General features: G+C 38.3%; 1 protein-coding gene across 2 annotated transcripts in view; it reads right to left on the bottom strand.

Moving 5' to 3' along the window:
- SMC5 (structural maintenance of chromosomes 5) overlaps nt 1-18545 on the bottom strand; it is a 43022-nt gene extending 24477 nt beyond the window's left edge. For both annotated transcript variants that reach the window (XM_069001292.1, XM_069001293.1), the window contains exons 1-8: nt 18422-18545; nt 16998-17139; nt 15835-15887; nt 13552-13714; nt 12234-12368; nt 11471-11611; nt 5018-5179; nt 306-377 (exon numbers count right to left, since the gene is read on the bottom strand). In XM_069001292.1, the coding sequence (XP_068857393.1) occupies nt 306-377; nt 5018-5179; nt 11471-11611; nt 12234-12368; nt 13552-13714; nt 15835-15887; nt 16998-17139; nt 18422-18534 (981 nt within the window). In that variant the 5' untranslated portion in view covers nt 18535-18545. The remainder of the gene's footprint in view (nt 1-305; nt 378-5017; nt 5180-11470; nt 11612-12233; nt 12369-13551; nt 13715-15834; nt 15888-16997; nt 17140-18421) is intronic.
- Between the last annotated feature and the right edge of the window lie 122 nt (nt 18546-18667).

Raw genomic sequence — 18667 nt, 5'->3', positions numbered from 1 at the left:
CTACAGAGGCTGTAGCTTTCCAAGGAAAGCCTATCACAAACAGTGTGTGTATTTATCTGTATCTATCTATACATACACACACATTTGTTTACTCCATAAGGCAACTCATTTTATGCAGTATACACCCCTCCCTCAGTAATTCCTTTTGGACTAATAGAGTTCTAAAGACTCATTGTGCACCAGAGGGAGTGAAGAGTGCAAGCATTTGCAGCATCTTCATAGAAATTTGCCCCTCTGCTAACAGAAGAGCAGACAAAAAAACCCAAACAAACACCAAGAAAAGTTACAGATAAAGAGACTCTTACCTGTTTATCTTTCATCTCCAAAGCATCTTGCTTCTCTTTACATTTCTGGGAGATACTTCTGATTTCAGCAGCCTGCATACAGCAAGGTATTTAAACTACAGTCATAAATTCAGTTATATTTGTAAAAAGTAGTCAGATTTTGAACAACATCTTGTAAATGCATAACTATTTACTTTGCATTTTACTACTTAGAAAGTCATACTCACCCATTTCTTATTCTTAACTGTATCTGCAGCATGTTTAATTTCAGCAATTTGTGAAGACTTGTATAACACCACATATACTGTACTGTTCACAACCATGCAGCTATATGTCTGCAAATTCAGGCATGACATATAGAGGAAGTTCCTAATCTGAAATTAAAATAACTCCATCCTTAATTTCAATGTAAATTTTACATAGAGATCTCTACAATTATAAAATGTTCTTGCCTCTTTCTCCAAACCAGCTCTGCAAAGAAAGGAGATACTAAAGAGCAAGCAAAGCTTAAGCTCCTAGGCACAGGATGACCAAACCAGATTTTGTCCATGTCATCCTACATCTGAAATAATTGTGCTAGAGCAAGATCCCACACAGCTGAGCTTGACAACTTGTTGGCTCATGTGTAGGCATCCATGTCTCTGCCCCTTCTCTATACTCAGCTTCTACAAAGTGGAAGAATAATATAGGTTAGAAGGAACTTCTTGGCATCACCTTGCCCCATTCCCTTCTCAGAGCATGTTTTATTAGGTCAAGTTGTTCAGGCACCTACACAGCTGAGTTCCAAACACAGGGGAAGTACATTATCCTTCCTCTGCAAACTGAATTCCTCCTTCCCTGAATGCTCAAGGCTGAAGCACTGCAAAGACAATACTGGAACACTGCAGAAGGATGGAAGGACTGTAAGCCAATTCCAGTGTAGACACAGAAATAAAACAGCACTGTCACTGGAAGAAACATTTTCCTGCAGTCAGTCATACTGAAAACATTAAGATACATCAAGACCGAGAAAATAAAACTACGCAGAATTTTTTCCCTACCACAACCACAAAAAAGCACAAAAATTTTAAGACTCACACAGGTGTTTGCATAAAGACAGCAAACAACAAATACGTCTGGGTCTTGCAGTTGACTGCTATGAGGTACTGATCTGTGATGCTCTTTCCAAAGAGCTCAGGGAGGCAGTCTTGAAGAGGAAGCTCTCTCCCAGGAAACTGATGCACAATGTTCACAAAGCCATTCTAAAGGCTCTCAAAATCAGACACTAGTAAGGAACTGGAATTCAGTTTTTCAGTTATCATTGTATTTTCAGTTATTATATGTTTATATATAGACCTACCTACAGAACATATTAACTAGAACTGTCTTTATGATTTTCATGGTACAACCACAAAAGACTGCTTTATACTACTAAATATTGCTAAAAAAATTGCATTGCATAGTTAACTCTGTTCAAATGTCTTTAAAGAGCCTGATGAAACTGTTCTGAAAATACACCATTTTATCAAACTTTTCCTACAATATGGGCCAATTTCTTTTATTCCACATTCTACACATCCTACTGCCCAAACCACCAAATGTTACCAAAAATTTTTAATCTCACCCAGAAATTGAAAGGGTTTTAACACAAAGAGACAGGAGAAAAAGTCATGCAATGTCTGGATACAATAATTTCTTCCCAGATTTAACTCTGCCTTTCCTTGCTGTTCAGCTCCTTCCAGGCAAAACTACAACTCCATACAGGGTTTTTTGCCAACAAAGTGCAACAAAGACAAAATGAAGAGGTGGTTTATTTCTGGTCTCACATATATATCCTCATGTCAAGAGAAAGATCTCAAGAAGCAATCAGAATTAAAGTACTTTGATAATGGATTTAAGCCTGGAGCAAAGGGTCTGAAGAGAACTATATTCTCTACAGGTCTGTGTGCCCAGAATAGAGCAGACTTAAAATACTAAACTGCTTTCCCTTATGCCAAACTAATGATAATCAACTCCTTCTGGATTAAAGAATAATTACCTGTGAAACTCTCGCCAAATGCCTGCATTTGTACAAAGACAGAATTCTAAGTTACAAGAAATTCAAGCAGTCTATGAAAAGGTGACGAACTAATGAAGATGTAGCAGCCTAAGCTATTTTAAGCTACTTAAAAGTCTTGCGCTACTTTTACATTAGGTCAAAACTATCTCCTGACAGCGCAACCAGCACTGATACGCCTTTCCAAGGATACTTCAACAGCCGAACTATGAAAGTATGTGTGAGGGAAATCAATTTCAGCACCTGAAAAGAAGTTACTGTCAAAAAAGTTCAAAAAGCAGCAGTGCAACTCTCAGATCTTCTTAACTTGCCTGGTATCTTACAAATAGCTCATGCCTAACCACATATATAACATATTCCCTTTTGTCTTTTTCCGCAATTCTGGACTCTGAGTTCAAGACAAAATAATAATCATTCAAATTAGACTTGGACATATCATTTAACATCAGAACAAAACAGGTTTGGAAGTGTCTTATTATAACACTATATACAGAATAGTATCAGTTATAAATAAAATACAAAATGTAACTAATCACTGGAAAGCCATATCAGAGTACCTCAGTAAGTCTTCTATAAATTACTTATTTCAAATTTATCCTCTTTCCTTCTTCCTGTATTTTTGGCTTCTGGAATACTGTAGAACAAATGTACCTAATCCATTTTCCAGACTCAAATTAAGCAACACTTCACCATACGGCTAACGTTGTGAATATATAGTATATGAAAGCTCTAGTCAACAAGTTTAGATTGAGAAGAAAAATACACAGATTCAAGAGTATAAATCAACCGTCTTGTACATTCTCTCAGATTTTCTTCCCTTGTTTTGTAGGAAGTGGCCTATGCTGAGCAAGCTCCCCATAAGTTAAAACTAAAATGATCAATGCTTGTCTTAGGCTTCTCATAGAAACAAAAGTACAACCTTTAACTAAAAAGAGTACTTTTATCTGAATACAGCCCAATACTTCCAAGAACAGTGGTACCAATGGTTAAGTGGAACTCTTTCCCATTTGAAAAAAATATAGTAATTTGAAACATCTCAGTAAAACCCAACAGGATAAGATCAAGCAGTGAAAACAAAGCATAGCAATTCGCAAGCATGATGGCACTGTTGCATTATGAAAATTAATTTCAAGCTTCCAGCTGTTAACTTCCCCTAAGAAAGTACACTTACCCTTAAACAACAAAAACCTTCAAAACAAAAAGCCCAACCACACCAAAAAAAGGCAACTGCAGTAAGACCGCAACATTTTTAACATTTAGTTATTTTGACTCAAAGCATAGTAAACTATTGCAATAATGTGGGACAAAAAACCTAAATACCTTTACCAAAGACCCTTCTTATAATTATGAGGTACTTGAGTACTTCATATTGTTGTACAGCGTTTATCACAACAAAAACACTGAACAACAATCTGTAGGGGTTTTTGGTCTGGTCCTTCTGGTTTGGTTTTGGGTTAGTTTTTTGTTTGGGGCAAGGGTGTTTTCATTTGTTTGGTTTTTTTTTTAAAGGAAGCACATGACTAGTTTATTAGCTCCCAGTGCATTAAGTGCCACTGAAGTTTCAGACTCTCATTCTACAAAACGCTTCAAGGCAGCAATCCTCTACAGGTGTCATGCGTCTGCACATCAACTCCTCTAAGTGGGTCACTTATCTTCAAACAGAACTCACTGCAGCAAACAAACATTCTCAAGTGATCATTAAACTTTGGTTGTCCACTGCAAACTTGTGCAGCTTATGCATTCAATGACTTCTGCAATCTGAATAGTAAATAATAGTTAAAATCCTGCAGTGAATTACAGTACTCTTATTTTTCACATGGAAATAGTATTTTTCCATAAACCCAGCTGTTCAAAACACTTACATAAACTGTAACACATAGGTAGGTTTATGTCGGGGTCCCTTCCCCCTGCCATGTAGCCCCGGGAGCCCTGAGGGGAGGCACAGGGTTTCCCTGCCCCTGGTCAGCCTCGTTCCCCATGGGTTGTTTTGTGTTCCCCTGCACGGGCAAGGACCCTCGGGTCCCGGGACTGTAACAGTTCCTCAGCAGAGCCCCGGTCATGCAGCTGGGGAAATAAACATCTCTGAAACATCCATCAAGAATCCGTCCATATCTATTTCTTTCCCACGGGCCTCCTTGTTTGATACGCGTGTTGCAGTATCCGCACAGTAACAGGTTTATCATTAAATTTCCTTATGCATAAAAATATTCACAACTGATGGAAGATTACTGTCTAATTAAAAAATCAAGTCCTACTTGCTGTGGAATTATATTAGATATTAGAGGAATGCTTGTAGGCCAGTAAAGTTGTAATTTACCTTAAATAAAGGTAAGAAGGTACAAAGAGCATCCACAAACCCAAACTACAGAACAGATGAAAACAGGCATCTAATTCAACAAAAGTACCTAACTAGGGGAAACTATTGACATTATATCCTTGAAGATTTTTAAGGTACAACAAAGAGAAATTTTAAGACTTGCTTTTATGAAACCAAGAGCAGACTGAAGAATTGCTACTAAAGGTTTACTAAGGAATGTACTCCTTGAACAGACATGGAGAAGGCACAGGTGCTTCAAATTTCTGCTGAAACATCATTATGATGCACTTCAAAGAAAGAGGTTATCATTTTACATTTTACAAAGCTGAACACAGAACATCTGAAATATTACCTATCTTAAACAAGAACTTCAATACCTACATTATCTCTGGTTTTCATATCCAGACTCTTTAAATTTTCTTCAGCTTCTTCGATTTTTTTTGTCCATGGGGCCTGCATTTCTTTCAGAGACTTCAGCTCTTTCTTAACTTGGTTTCGGTTTTGTTTCGCTTCTTCATGCTGCTCACGAATATTTTCATATTCCTTGGAAGAATTGAAAGTAAAACACTAAAAAACTGTCTTCTATTCCAGTGTTTTATACTGTCCAAACATTTTATTTAATTGCTCATGAATTTTAGAAGAAAAATCTCTTTCACAAACTAGTATTAGAGCAACTACTTAAGTAATAATGTTACTAGTTCCAATGACGAGGAGTTGTAGGGATCGTTCAGTCCCCAATGAATGAGGACACATAATCAATGCTTCTTAAATAATATGCAATTCAAGTGGCAGAAGAAACAACCCATGTGTCTGCAACTACCTTGTCTCTAAAGTCCATCTAGGATCATTGCGGAAAAAACTCCTTAGCCCATCTCTGTTCATAGTTTGAGACTACTTAGGCAGAAGTCTAAAAGCTAAGGAGCAAGTAACCACAAACAATTTTGGGAGAAAGAAAAGGAAAGGAGCTGGACAGATCATCAGAGCAAGTAACAGACACAACCACTACTGAAGTAAACCAAGGGGACAGAGCGGAAAAGACTTTCAAGAAACAAGCAAAAACTCCACGATACACCATAAACACCAAAGCCATCGCTATCTGGGAAGTTTAGCTGAAGATACATTCATGAGAGAAAAGAGATGGTAAGGAGTATGGTAACCAAGAACCTCCACTTCAAGAAGGTGGGAATTTTGTAGAGAAAGTAGTTTAAGCTGAAGGAGTCATTATTAGTGATTCTTTTAGTGTGTATTATACTCTCTGGCGAGAAAAAAAAATTAAAAAGAAAGGCACAAAAAGAAGGGGAACCTCTCCCCAGCTCCCCCAAACAAAGAAACATAAGAGAACATTATGTTCCATGAGACCATGAAAGGTTCATGAGAAAAAAACCAAGATGTTCAGAGGACCAGAGAGAGGAGCAGATTCAGGTATGCAGGGGAACAGAAGAAGGGAAGGCTGTTTGACTTTGTATGCACTAAAGAAAGCCCCTAATTCAGAACATACACCTATCTTATTCCAAACTTTGGAGCATTAAAATAATAATAATAATAATAATAATAATAATAATAATAATAATAATAATAATAATAATAATAATAATAATAATAATAAATAAAGACCACCTGGAAGCTATCTGTAACAGGTGACTTGGCTTTATCTGCTACCACTTTTTCATAGTTACTTAACTAACCTGATTAATCACAGATATATCAACTTAGGGTATAAAATCCAAGATCTTTCTTCATAGTATCTTTTTCAAAGAGTCAAAAAGTATTTGAAAAAAGCTGCTCTAATTCTGTGACGTACAGTCACAGAACTGTTACAGCCACTCTTCCAAAGTTACAGAGGTAAAGGGATTATACTTTCACTTAGCTGAAAGACTAAGCTTAAAATTTAGCTCTGCTCTAAATAAGGCATTTTGTTTCAAGACTAAAGCAAATGCACATGCATACAATTACACTTCAGATTCTTCAGATACAAAGTACAGGCAAGTTCCATAGAACTGTCATGACGTGATTTTTACACAGCAGATCCCTTTAATACTTTAAGAAAATCTGATGTACACAATATCTCTGTATTCTGGTAATCTGTACACAAGTAACTTTGATGCTTGTAATTGCACATTCCACTAAAGACCTGCAGAACTTCCAAAGCATTTCAGCTCTCCAAAGAGATATGTGCACCTTAAAACAATACTTTTCTTAATTGTAAATGTCAGAGGAGGAAAAGAAGAATGGACATGGCTTGACCAAAATATATTTTCAAAACTACATTGTGACATATGAATGATGCACTGTCTCCAGTCGTGGTATATTTATTAGAAACATATATAGCTTTTATAATATTTTCACTATCAGGTCAGAATAACACGAGTCTGGATAGCCAATAGTACAGCTGTTCATCTGTCTGCTAACTAACAGTATATGTGATCACATTCCTAATATCCACATCAGTTCTTTTCTCCTAAAACAAGTGCTGGTATAACGATTTTTTCTGCAAACTACTGTGCTTCTGCTACCTGTTACATTTTAGAAATTTTGTTACATCTCTCCTGCCTCGAGTGAATAGTCCTTGTTGTCTTAATCAAGCAGTCTTTGTTCTCTTATTAAGAAGTGTACCATATTTTCTTGCTCCACACTACGTGATTACAGGAACTACAGATTTCTATGGAATTTACAGTATATGTTCAAAAACTTATTAGACATAGACATATTGAAAATGGCGTATAATTCTCCACATATAGAAGCAGTTGTCCCTGCCTAGAAAAAAGCACATGACCAGAAAAAAGTTCCTCAGGTGAAAAGCAACAGTCTTCAGAATAAAAATGCACTTCAACAGTGGTCAGAACATGAACAAGCTCATCACTAGACTTCCTCTTTTCCATTACAATTAAGAAACAGTAATGTCATATTTGAGTCAAAATATTTTCAGGCTGCCTGTTTTCTCTATTTCATAACATAAAGCAGTGTTTATACATCTGCCTTCCAGCTGACTTGGAAGCTCACCTGTAGCTACTCTGCTTTGTTACAAAGGTAAACTGAACAGCTAGGTGCGTTTAGCCTTCAAGTTGAAACCTGTGTTTTGGGGAGGACAGAGCTGATGAACCATCCACAAAAGGAAGAATAAACTCCCATACTACTCTCAACTTCGGTAAACCCCATTTTAAGACCCAAAAAACCATTTATTCTTAGGACTAAACAGTGCTAAGTCAAAACAACAAAAAAACCCACACCCTTGTAGAACAGTACACTTCTTCTTTTAGAGAGAGCTTGCTGTTTTGCAGTGTAGGACAATGCCAAAAGTTCTGTCACAGTTTGACAAATCACAAAACAGCAACAGAAATGTGGAATTTTATTACAGCTTGTAGTTCAAATATCCTATCAGATAGTAAAACGATTATGTCGATGACCTTTGATTTCAACTGTAAATTCTGCACACGGAAGATCTCATGTTAAAATGTATTTAAATTTACCTCCAGTCACTGCTCTCAGCATCTCTAAGGTGAATATTTACCTCCATTTCTCTTCTCTTTTCCCTGAACCTAATATACACTACGGATTCTGTAGTGTTAATCAGAACTCCACCAAGGTGTCAAAGCACACTGTTGCTTCTATGGATTCAGTGGCCAAAAAGTTACATTTAATTGAATGCACCCACGAAAAGTCTTTAACATACTGAGCAACACAAACTGTCCAGAAGACAGCAGTGGGAGTAAGGTGTGACAAAGTGTGACTAAACTTGCTTAAGTAACACGTAACTAGCACGAATGTTCTCTAAGTTATGGAAGGCAATTTAATTGTCAGCAGATAAAATTCTTAGCTTAGTTTTCCTCTGCCAGTGTCCAACAAGCCTTTCTTTATAAGCAAATATCTTACAGTAGAGAACAATCAGTATTAGTCTACATTAATTATGAAACACCAGGCTAACACACGTAGTAATAAAAACTCCCATCATTCAGCAAGTACTGAATGGTATACAGAATGTATACCATACTTCCTTAACACATACCACCATCCATCTATTTCAATTGCTACTCCTAAATCCCTCCACTGTTAGCAAGATTTGAAGGCAGTGAGGACCCTTTGAACCCAGCTGCTCAAGATGCAAAGGCCACAAAGTTCTTTACATAGCCAGGTGAGGCTTTGTTATATGCAAAATTGCAAAAAAATAAGTTTTCCACATTCACAAATAGTAAATCAAGTTTTCTGAAAGTTCTTTATCTGTATTTCATGAACTCTACAAAGCCTGCAAACAAGGCAAACAACATATTGTTTCAGTAAACCGAAATCCCCATCAGTTTGAACTGTTTAGAACAATTTAATCTGAGCGACCATTCAACACTAAACTAAACTAGTACCAAAGTGCTCCTCAGAAAGACTTTGACTTATGTAAATGACCTTGTGGGAAATGACGTTACAGAAAACCTGCAGGTGCTGACAGGGTAGAGAAACAGCATTGTGCTTGAACAGATAGAAGTGGATACATGTTTCAATCTGAGACCTCAGCAAAAGCTGCCTGAGTTAAGACAACGAGCTTCTGCAGTTTAAAGCAAATGTAGTTTTGTAGTTTTGAAATAAGTATGCCTTATAAAAGTAGAAATGTATTTTTAACAAGTAAAAATATGTTTTATGCAAGAAATATTAGTGATATGTCATACATGAAATCCCTAATTGTGCTTGGTCTTTGCATATTAAGTGCTTTAATTAATTAATTCTGAGTTAAATATTTTAAATGTTAAAATTAACCCATCAGCCCAGGTACAAAAATCAAGTTCCATTATCAGTGTTTTCAATTGTTCAAAGTAGTTTATTAAGAGAGTTACACCCTTCCCAGTTAAAAATTCCCCAGTTAAAAAATCCCCAACTTTATGCTCCCTTTTCAAACTTCAAACCACCTGTACACCATAAGAGTTATCTTTCCTGTGTGTACTGTATACTTTTACAAGTGTTTTAAGATGTGTTGGATGTATTTTAATATTTTTTTAGGTGTTTTTACTTGCACTTTGGTTCCAAAGGCTAACTCCAAAAACCCCAGTTCTAACAGCCAGCAGCTATTTTTAGCCCCACAGCCATTACCCTGTAGGCAAGCTCCATGGCAACCTGAATTTTAATGAAGGCATGTTAGCACCCTTATCTCAACTGATACCACCCCTCTGACAACGATGAGCCATTGGTGGACGGAGATGATCTAGCAAAGGGAAAGCACCAATCACTTTAAACTGAAGGAGCGGGCTGTGGGAGGGCTGTGGGCGGGCTGGGGCAGAGCAAAGGCACTATAAAACAACGAGACAGGCTTCAAAGAGGGGAGAAAGGGGAGAAAGGGGAGAAAGGGGAGAAAGGGGAGAAAGGGGAGAAAGGGGAGAAAGGGGAGAAAGGGGAGAAAGGGGAGAAAGGGGAGAAAGGGGAGAAAGGGGAGAAAGGGGAGAAAGGGGAGAAAGGGGAGAAAGGGGAGAAAGGGGAGAAAGGGGAGAAAGGGGAGAAAGGGGAGAAAGGGGAAGGAGAGTGTCCTCTGCAGGCTAGCTGTGGTGGACATCAGTGCTGGGCATTAAAAGCCTTACTCCTATTAAGGAGCCTTTAGTAACTTTTTTTTTTTGACTTCTGGACCAGCCAAAAGCCAGCCCAGCACTGCAAGTCCTTTTTCTTTACCTGAGGTCCAGTGCTGTCTCAACCAGAAGATCTCAGATCCCTGAGCTCCTGAGGCATACCATCTATCGAGCCACAGGATCCCAAATTTTTATATTTTTCTAATTTCTGTAATTTTTCAATTTTTCCGTTTTCAATACATTATTTTAATTTTTTATTTAACTGAGAGTTGTCTCTTTTCTCACAAATAGGTTAAGAGTAAAGAATTTTGAGTTTAACAATAAATTCTATAATAGAGTTTCCTAGAAAGTTAAGATGTAGCAATATAAGCCTGTGCAAAAGGCCTTAATAGCAGTATGTTGACTGGATAAGAAAATACACATGGCGGTAAAATCACATACAGTGGTGATTAGTACAAATGTGTTAGCAAGCTTTGTGGCATTTGCTTACTGGCTTAAAGAAGCATAAAAGGCCTTGTAGAAAAAAGCTCCTACCTACCTACCTCAGCATTTTTGGATCTGCTGCAGCTGCTGCTAACCCTGACCTCTGTATTTGCTGCAGCTGCCACTGCTACTTTTGCTTTTGCTATTGCTACTGTAACTGCTGCCTTTGATATTAGAAATGTTGTTCACAACATCTCTCCTGTCTCACCTTCAATAAACATGAGAGTGATTCAGCAACATTATCTCTGTGACATCTCTCAGTAATCCGGAGACAATCCCTGAAATCCCAACATGACCTGTCCTTTATTCTACGTTCTTTCAAATTTGTTTTAAAATTTCTGTCCAAAAGCTAATATTTTTGAGATTGGCAACTTTAATTCACTGACATGTATGTCATGCACATTAAACCTCAACTAATAAATTAAGAGGAACTTAACCTCTAAAAAAATTAACAAAAAAACATGTAAAAAAAGTTACAGCTGAAGAAGCAAGTAGAGCCAGCTAGCACTTACACCAATTGTTTCTGCACAGAATAAAAGGAATACTGCTCTTGGCCTGTCCTGCTGGCTTTTTGAGGTGTGCACTAACTACCTGAACTACTTCTGAAGCAATTTATTCAGTACAGCTGGGTATGTAAGCAAACATCACAGGCCAAGAACAGAATTTCAAGACCTAGCCTGTTTGCACTGAGCAATTGTAACAATATTCAAATTACTCCAGTCACACTTCTTCTAAAGCAACTTTTGGCCTATTTCTAATTTCACTATCTTACAGAAAATGGGTTAGGCGAGAAAATACTGGAAATGAAACTTACCACCCATGGCCTTTTCCTTTCAAGCATCTCTATTAAGTCTACATGGCGCTTGCATTCGTGGTATCTGTCAACATCTTGCTTGTACCGTTCAACCCTCTGTTTCATTTTCTCCAGTGAGGTGGTTTTTTCTCTGCACAAGTTCTGGAATACATATTTTCATGTTTTACAGTATCTACTTTGTGAAAACTCTTCTCAGAAACTACTCTACATGTAACCCATTACCTGTACATTAAAGCAGAAATTTAATGCTAGTGGAGACATTTTAGTGAAGCAGTAACTAGAGGGGAACCATCCAAAAAGATAAAAACAGGAGAACAAAGGATTACAAGAATGGCCTGTATGGCTAAGGACAGACATTGTTCCCAAACACTGTTCCTTTTCCTTTTTGTCTGTCCCTTTCTTTTCAAGGAAGTGAGTAACACTAAAGCAATGGAGCATGCTGTAATAGCCAATGACATAGAGAAGACGTAAAAGATCTGTCTAGGAAACTTGTTACCAGTCAAAAATCCCAGAGAAGAGAGGAGTACTTGATGACAGCCGTATTTTCTTTGTCTTTTGAGTCCAGACCATTTGCACACGTCTTTGTACTTACAAGCATGTGAGTGTCAGAGTGAATGAGTTCTGAGAGAAGATAAGCATTGTTTGGTAAAATCAACTTACCACGGACTTTGTAAATAAATACCACCTTCTAATTCTGTAACGTGTCAGGGTAAAATTTATTTCACTTTTCCTACATTCACTGCTCTCTAAAGTGCATTTTTACCTCCAGTTCTCTTTCCTTTTCCCTGTAATTTTTCAGTTCACAATGAAACTGGTACATTTCTGGAGAACCAATGGATTTTTCAGTGGCTTCGAGCAACTCAGTCTTACTCAGTTTTGTAAATTCTCCAACTTTGTCCTATGAAATTTAAAGAAGTTATAAAAATACAGGATTAGCTGGAACAGTGCAATACAGTAATACTGGATTTTTACACTGTGGCATACTTCTCACAAGCATCACCTGACTTACAGTTCTATGCTAAATAGCTCTGGCATAGTTAATGACCATCTCATCGAGTAGCAACCAAACTTTCAGGAGCATTTGTTCCCAGGCTGCTGAAGCTAAACCCTTGTAGCATAAATACTGTGACAAACTTGAAAGTTAAGCCACGTAGAAGGTATTATCAAAGCTGGCAGCCAAGGCTATTAGGAAGTATTGCTGTCGAAGGCAGAAGAACATTCAAAGCCGAGACTGACTCAAGAAGTGTGCTTGCTGTTAATACATTGGGAGAGAACAAATAAACCAGAACTATCAACACAGTAATAGTGACTGAACTGACATTTATGTACTAAAGAGAAAAGGTTGTTTTAAGCACAAAGTTATGTTACCATAGTATGCCGAAAGTTCTGAACAAATACTGTATGTAAGTGAAAATGAACCATTAAACACCTGGCATATTTTTGTTTCTGCAGTATTAGCTCTCTAAACTTTAATGCTTTTCTGCATGCCTTCTTGAATTCAACATTAATGCCATGGCTAGGCTCTGATAAGGTTTCCTTTTACTACCAATCCTGATGATCCACATGAACTGGGAAGGAACCTGTCACAACTTTAAAGTGCAATGTGAGGCCACTTAGCTACCCACACAGGAATCCTGACCTGCTTCAACATGGATTCAAATGCAGGAACTGCCAGTAGTATTCTTAATATTCTCTCTCCTTTAAGACTTACTTTTCGTTAGGATGATTTTATTCTTACATAATTCAATTCTATACATCTTTAAGCCCTATGCTCAAGAAACTGCTGACATTACTGGAAAGGTTCTATTAGCAACTGCTGCTACTTGAACACCAGGACAGGGAATATCAGTATCTTTTTTCTTTCAGAGTCAACAGGTACAAAACTGCCCAATTAGTGAGCTTAAAAGGACACACAGCTCCTCTTTTCTTTCACCATCACACCAGCACAGCTCATCATCCCTCTTGTTCTTTGTACTGTCCCACTGAACTAGCAGAAGTGCTGCTCAAGCTAACCAGGAACAAAATCCTCTCAAAGCACAGTACTCCATTTGCACCCACTGTCTTTCAAAATTAATTCGTACCTGAGGGAGAAACTGGCACAAATTGTCCACCTGGATGTTTAAGGCTGCAATCTGTTCTTCTACTGTTTTCAGGGTTGCTGGCTCTCTATTGATAAACCACGCTGACGCATTGCTCACCACATAAATCTCACGTGTGATAATAATATTGGCTGGTGACTTAAACCTGATTAATAGAAATAAGTGTTTACACTTCAAGAATACGTGAGAAGTGTTACAAGTGTCAAAGGTTACCAAGTGTCAAAGTATTATTAGACTTTATAGATAGCTAAATATTTCATCTAAATTAACTGGACAGTACCATCAGATTCTCATTTACATGATTCAGAAAAATCCAGTACTTCAGTGATGAATTAAACTCACACGGGAAACATCAAAAATATCTGCAAATCTTAACTCAGAAGTTATCTATATAAATGAGACTCTCATGCTGAATGTATGAAACACTTAGAAGTTGAAAATGTGAAGTTTCTATAAAGTGTAATTTGTGTGAGATTTACTAAGTTTTAAAATTGGTGTGAAGGAGGTGCAGTATGTCTTTGAATTGCTAGTGTACAGAAATACATCAGTAAGCTGTGCATATATATTTCATTTGAAAATAAAAATAGCATACAGCACAAAAAATACTAATTTATTTCCCTTTTCTGCTTTTAAAAACCAGTAAAGACACATTAGTTGCCATTTAGTTTTCTAGCTCAATACCTACTTTCAAAAATTTAGTCTGGTTAAAATGCAGCAGTAAGAAGTAAGTAAGAAGTGGGATTTTAGTTTACCATTTTGATTTAGAAATTGTCTCTTGCCTGTTAAGCACACTGTTAAGGATGGCGAATATAGGCTTGTAGAGTGGCCATGTACCTCAGGAGACTCAAGAATAGAGGTCAATGTAAACTGAGTATACAGCTGTTGCCAGTGTTTGGACTAAGCACTATAGGGATATGATCCTATTTCTTGATTACTGAATTGTTACTTCCTGCACCACCTCATTTTAATTTATCAGACTTCCTTCAAAAGACCTACAAAGCCATGCTCCTTTCTTTCATTAAATTAGCATATTTTTACTACCATAACTAGGGTATAGCTACATTCCAAGGGCCACATTCAACAAAGGCAATACATGCATACAGAACTTCAATTTTTAGTTCCTGTCAAAAAAGCAATCTTCTGCATCATTGGTCTCCCAGCCCAGATGTTGTATTTAAATATTTTTTACCAGTCAGACAAAGGACTAAGCTACACTGCAACCATGACATGCTGGGTCTAATGAGCCATGAAATTCTAAATCTTCACAAACTGCAAGATTCTTTCCAGATTTTCAAGTAACATCAAGATACATCTACGTTAAAACAATCACAACATCTACCTGAAAGACATCCCATCTCCTGAACACATTGCCTAGGCAATCTCTAAAGAAGGTCTTACTTGATCACCCCCACAGCAACGAAAATGGACAGGACTTTTTCCAAGGCCTGCTGTGGTATTTTTTTTCCTCAACAAAATTTTCTTTTTAGAAAACCTGATCAGGGTGGCCAATTGTTATCCAAATTAATACAGGCTATGAATCAGTTGACTATCTCTATTTTCAGCTTCATTCAGGCAAACAGACCAGGTTAAGGCTTACTAAAATTACCCATGCCATAGCAGCCACAAAAAAGGAAGCATGTAATACTGCCCTATGCCAGAAGCTACTAGTGGAATTTTACAGTCTAAATGATTTCCAGTTCTCTGTTTTGCAACAGCTTACCTAAGACTGCATTACATGGAACTACTCAGATCTTTGTTTTTACCTCTTTTGTATCAGTTTGCAATGTTTTCAGTGAGGATGCAGAGAAGCCCCTCACACCAGCACTATCAGTATAAGAAAGTGAAGGCAAAACAATCTGTTTTAAAACTTAAGACTTTTGCATTTTTTTTTCTTCAATAAAAAGAATTCCAACCACCACATAGTGATGGCAGAACTGACTAAATTTAAATCATCAGAACCTTAAATGTAATCAAAAGCTAAACACATCATATACAACAATCATTACCCATACATTTTTTGTACATAAAGACAAGGTGAAATGCTTCAGAAAGCGAGATCAAGAGTAGCCATCACTGACCATTTCTTGTGTGATAAATATTTAAACTTAATATCCTGAAGTCCAGAGGAATTAAAAAAGGAGTAATTAAAGCACCAGCTTAAAGACAGACCTCTGTACACCAAATTTTTTTCTCACAACTTTGTGAATGACTGTGTGGGGAAGTGATCCAATTAAAAGTGCACGAGGAAATAGTTTTACTACTTACAGTTCAATTTCCACTACGCCTTTCATGCACCCCTGCTTCACAAAGAGACCGATCTACAAAATTAATTTACAAGTTGTTACTGCAAAATAACAGTATATTTACATGTATTATTTTACAAGAAAACACATTTGTCTAATGGAGCTGCTGTAACAGCATATTTTATTGAAAACTTACAATCAAAACAAAAATAAAGCACTAAAAAGAAAGGAAGACACTGTTATCCTCCAGCAGCAGCATTAGAACTTCCTCCACAAGTTAACAATTTCTGGTTAACGTCAGCCTTCAAAACTGAACAAATTATAATCAGCAGATCCACAGACAGGAAGAAGTTCTCACAAATTTGGGGAACAAGGGCAAGACAACTGAAAACACACTGCTGAACATCTGTACTAGAACTGCAAATTATAACAGTATGAAAATAAACCATGAAAAGTAAAGAGAAATACCAACACACGGTAATGGCCATGCAGTCAATTCCCATATTCACATTTGCTTATGACTGAGCAGCTACAAGAGAATATGGGCAATCATTTAAGAACCCAGATTCATTGCTCCAAACCTAGTCAGATAAACTGCATCCAATGAGAATATCCAAGAAAACAAATAGCACAACTCTGAAAATTTCAAAATATAAACTTCCTACTATAGTGACAACGCACAAGATCTTGAAAGTAAAAGGTAAAAAAAGAGTAGAGCAATCCAAATTCCATTTAAATCAAAGATCAGTGCCTCCATGCTTCTAGCTGAATTCTCAAGACACATAAGGAGTGTATTCTTTCTACAGGTACTGTGTATTTGGGAATTTATTTTAGACTTTGTCTATTTCTCCTTTAGTTGGTACTTCTTATCAAATGTTTTTAGGCCATTAAGTAGCATTTTTCTACCCCACTGTGGATGCTTAGCCATCTTCAGATAAAACCTCTAGTCCACTCAGGCTGCACTACAATTCAGGTGTTTCTGTTTCATAATTTATACAAGACAGCAAGCAGTTAATTAAGACAACCCCCCTTTGTCTCTGGACCAGGTTACTCTTCAATTTAGACACCTTACTTTTTATAAAAGTAAAGCAAATCAAGGAAGACCATCTTTGTCCCATCCTCTGCTGGACAGTGCTCTGAATGAAATTCAGATTAATCATGAAAATCACAAAAGCTCATAGTTACCTTATCAACTCGTCCTAGGAAAGAAGGTTTCCCAGCCAGTCCCAGGCAGATGGCACAAACAATGCTTGACTTGCCTGTGCCATTAGCACCTAGAACTACATTCAGGTTGGGCCCTGGATATACTTCACAGACAGTGTACGTTCTGGAAAACACAGCAAGATTTTGAATTTAAAACACTGTATTACCTTTAAAAAAAGAGGAACTTGCTTAGAAACACTTCATGATTCTATTAAACAGATACAATTACCTCATCTAGACTCAATCCTGAAATACTGTTTTGTCAGAAAGTCACAAGAGTGAAAATTAACATTTCAGAGCAACACTGTGAAATACATACCTAACAGCCGGAGTACTCACTACAACTTTCTTTAAAATCAGTGACTATAAGGAATGAAATCCAGCAACATGATGACAATTTTTATTGAACTTACTAGGGTATAATTTTATTTCATGCATCAAAAAGAAGACTGAAAATTGATCATGCAGTAGCTTTCTTGAGTTACAGTATTAGCCTGCCCTTAGTGTTTGGTTTTTTCCTAACTCCATTAGACATCTTTCATCATGTGCATCCAGCATGCCTACTGCAAGAGTAACTATGGGAAAAAACCCAACCCACCCATGCAAACTCATATCAAATTAACACCCTACCTTTATAAAGAATTGTATCATTTGATGTTCTATTCCTGCATTGTGCCAAACACAGAAAGGAGCTGAAATACTACCACCACCAAAGCAGGAGTACAAAGCAGTTAATGGCAACACAATATTATAAACCATGTACTTGTGGAAGAGAAGGTATCTGAACCCTTAATGAGGATTTAAACTACTCTCTTTGGAGATTCAATTAACATCTAACACGTGACCCATGCACTACACTACTGAAGGTTTTCAAGGCTGGCATGGAGCCGTAAGAAAATGCCCCGACAACTGCTGCTGGTAACCACAATACGCCCCAAAAGAATGACATTCGCAGTATATAGCTGGCAAAAACACGTGCAAAGACCACACGCGCTTCATTCTAATGGGTCTCAAGGCCTGTCCCCACTGCCCTATGAGCATCTTCTGCATCTCCCCTTCTCCACTGCTTGGCAACCAGGTATCTGAGAGACAAAGAGCACGCAGAGGCTGCACAGCCAACAGGAACCACCACCTCTGGGGAAGGCGGGCCGGCACCGGGGAACGCGCCCCCAGGGTAGCGACACTGCGCTGACAACCCCTGGGACTCGTAACCCACTTAGCAGTGTCTCCGAGCTCCCCACTCCGAGAAAAGCAGCACTCTACAGGTTCCCGCACTCCCTCCTCCAGCCCCCGTAACCCACGGTACTCGCGGCGACCCCGCTCCGCTGTTTCGGCCCCTCTACGGCGGGGCGGAAGGGGCAGGCCGCGGCCGCTCAAGGGAGGAGAAACGCCACCCGCTCACTCACAGAAAGTTCTCCATGAAGATCCTGACGATGGAGCCCAGGACGAAGGGGGAGTGGGACTCACCACCCTTCACAGACTTCCAGACGGCTTTCCCCTTTTCCCGCGCCGCCGCCATGTTCCCCCCTCCCAAACCCAACCGTCCCTCCCCCTGGGGGCCGGGCCCGCTCCGCGCGCTCCGCGCCGAGGGGGCGGGACTGACCCGCCCTGGGGCTTCTCATTGGCGAGAAGCGCGCGGCGGCCGCGCCCAT

The sequence above is a fragment of the Aphelocoma coerulescens genome (genome assembly GCF_041296385.1).
Source record: "Aphelocoma coerulescens isolate FSJ_1873_10779 chromosome Z unlocalized genomic scaffold, UR_Acoe_1.0 ChrZ, whole genome shotgun sequence".
NCBI lineage: Eukaryota > Metazoa > Chordata > Aves > Passeriformes > Corvidae > Aphelocoma > Aphelocoma coerulescens.
This window is presented reverse-complemented; position numbering and strand designations above follow the sequence as displayed.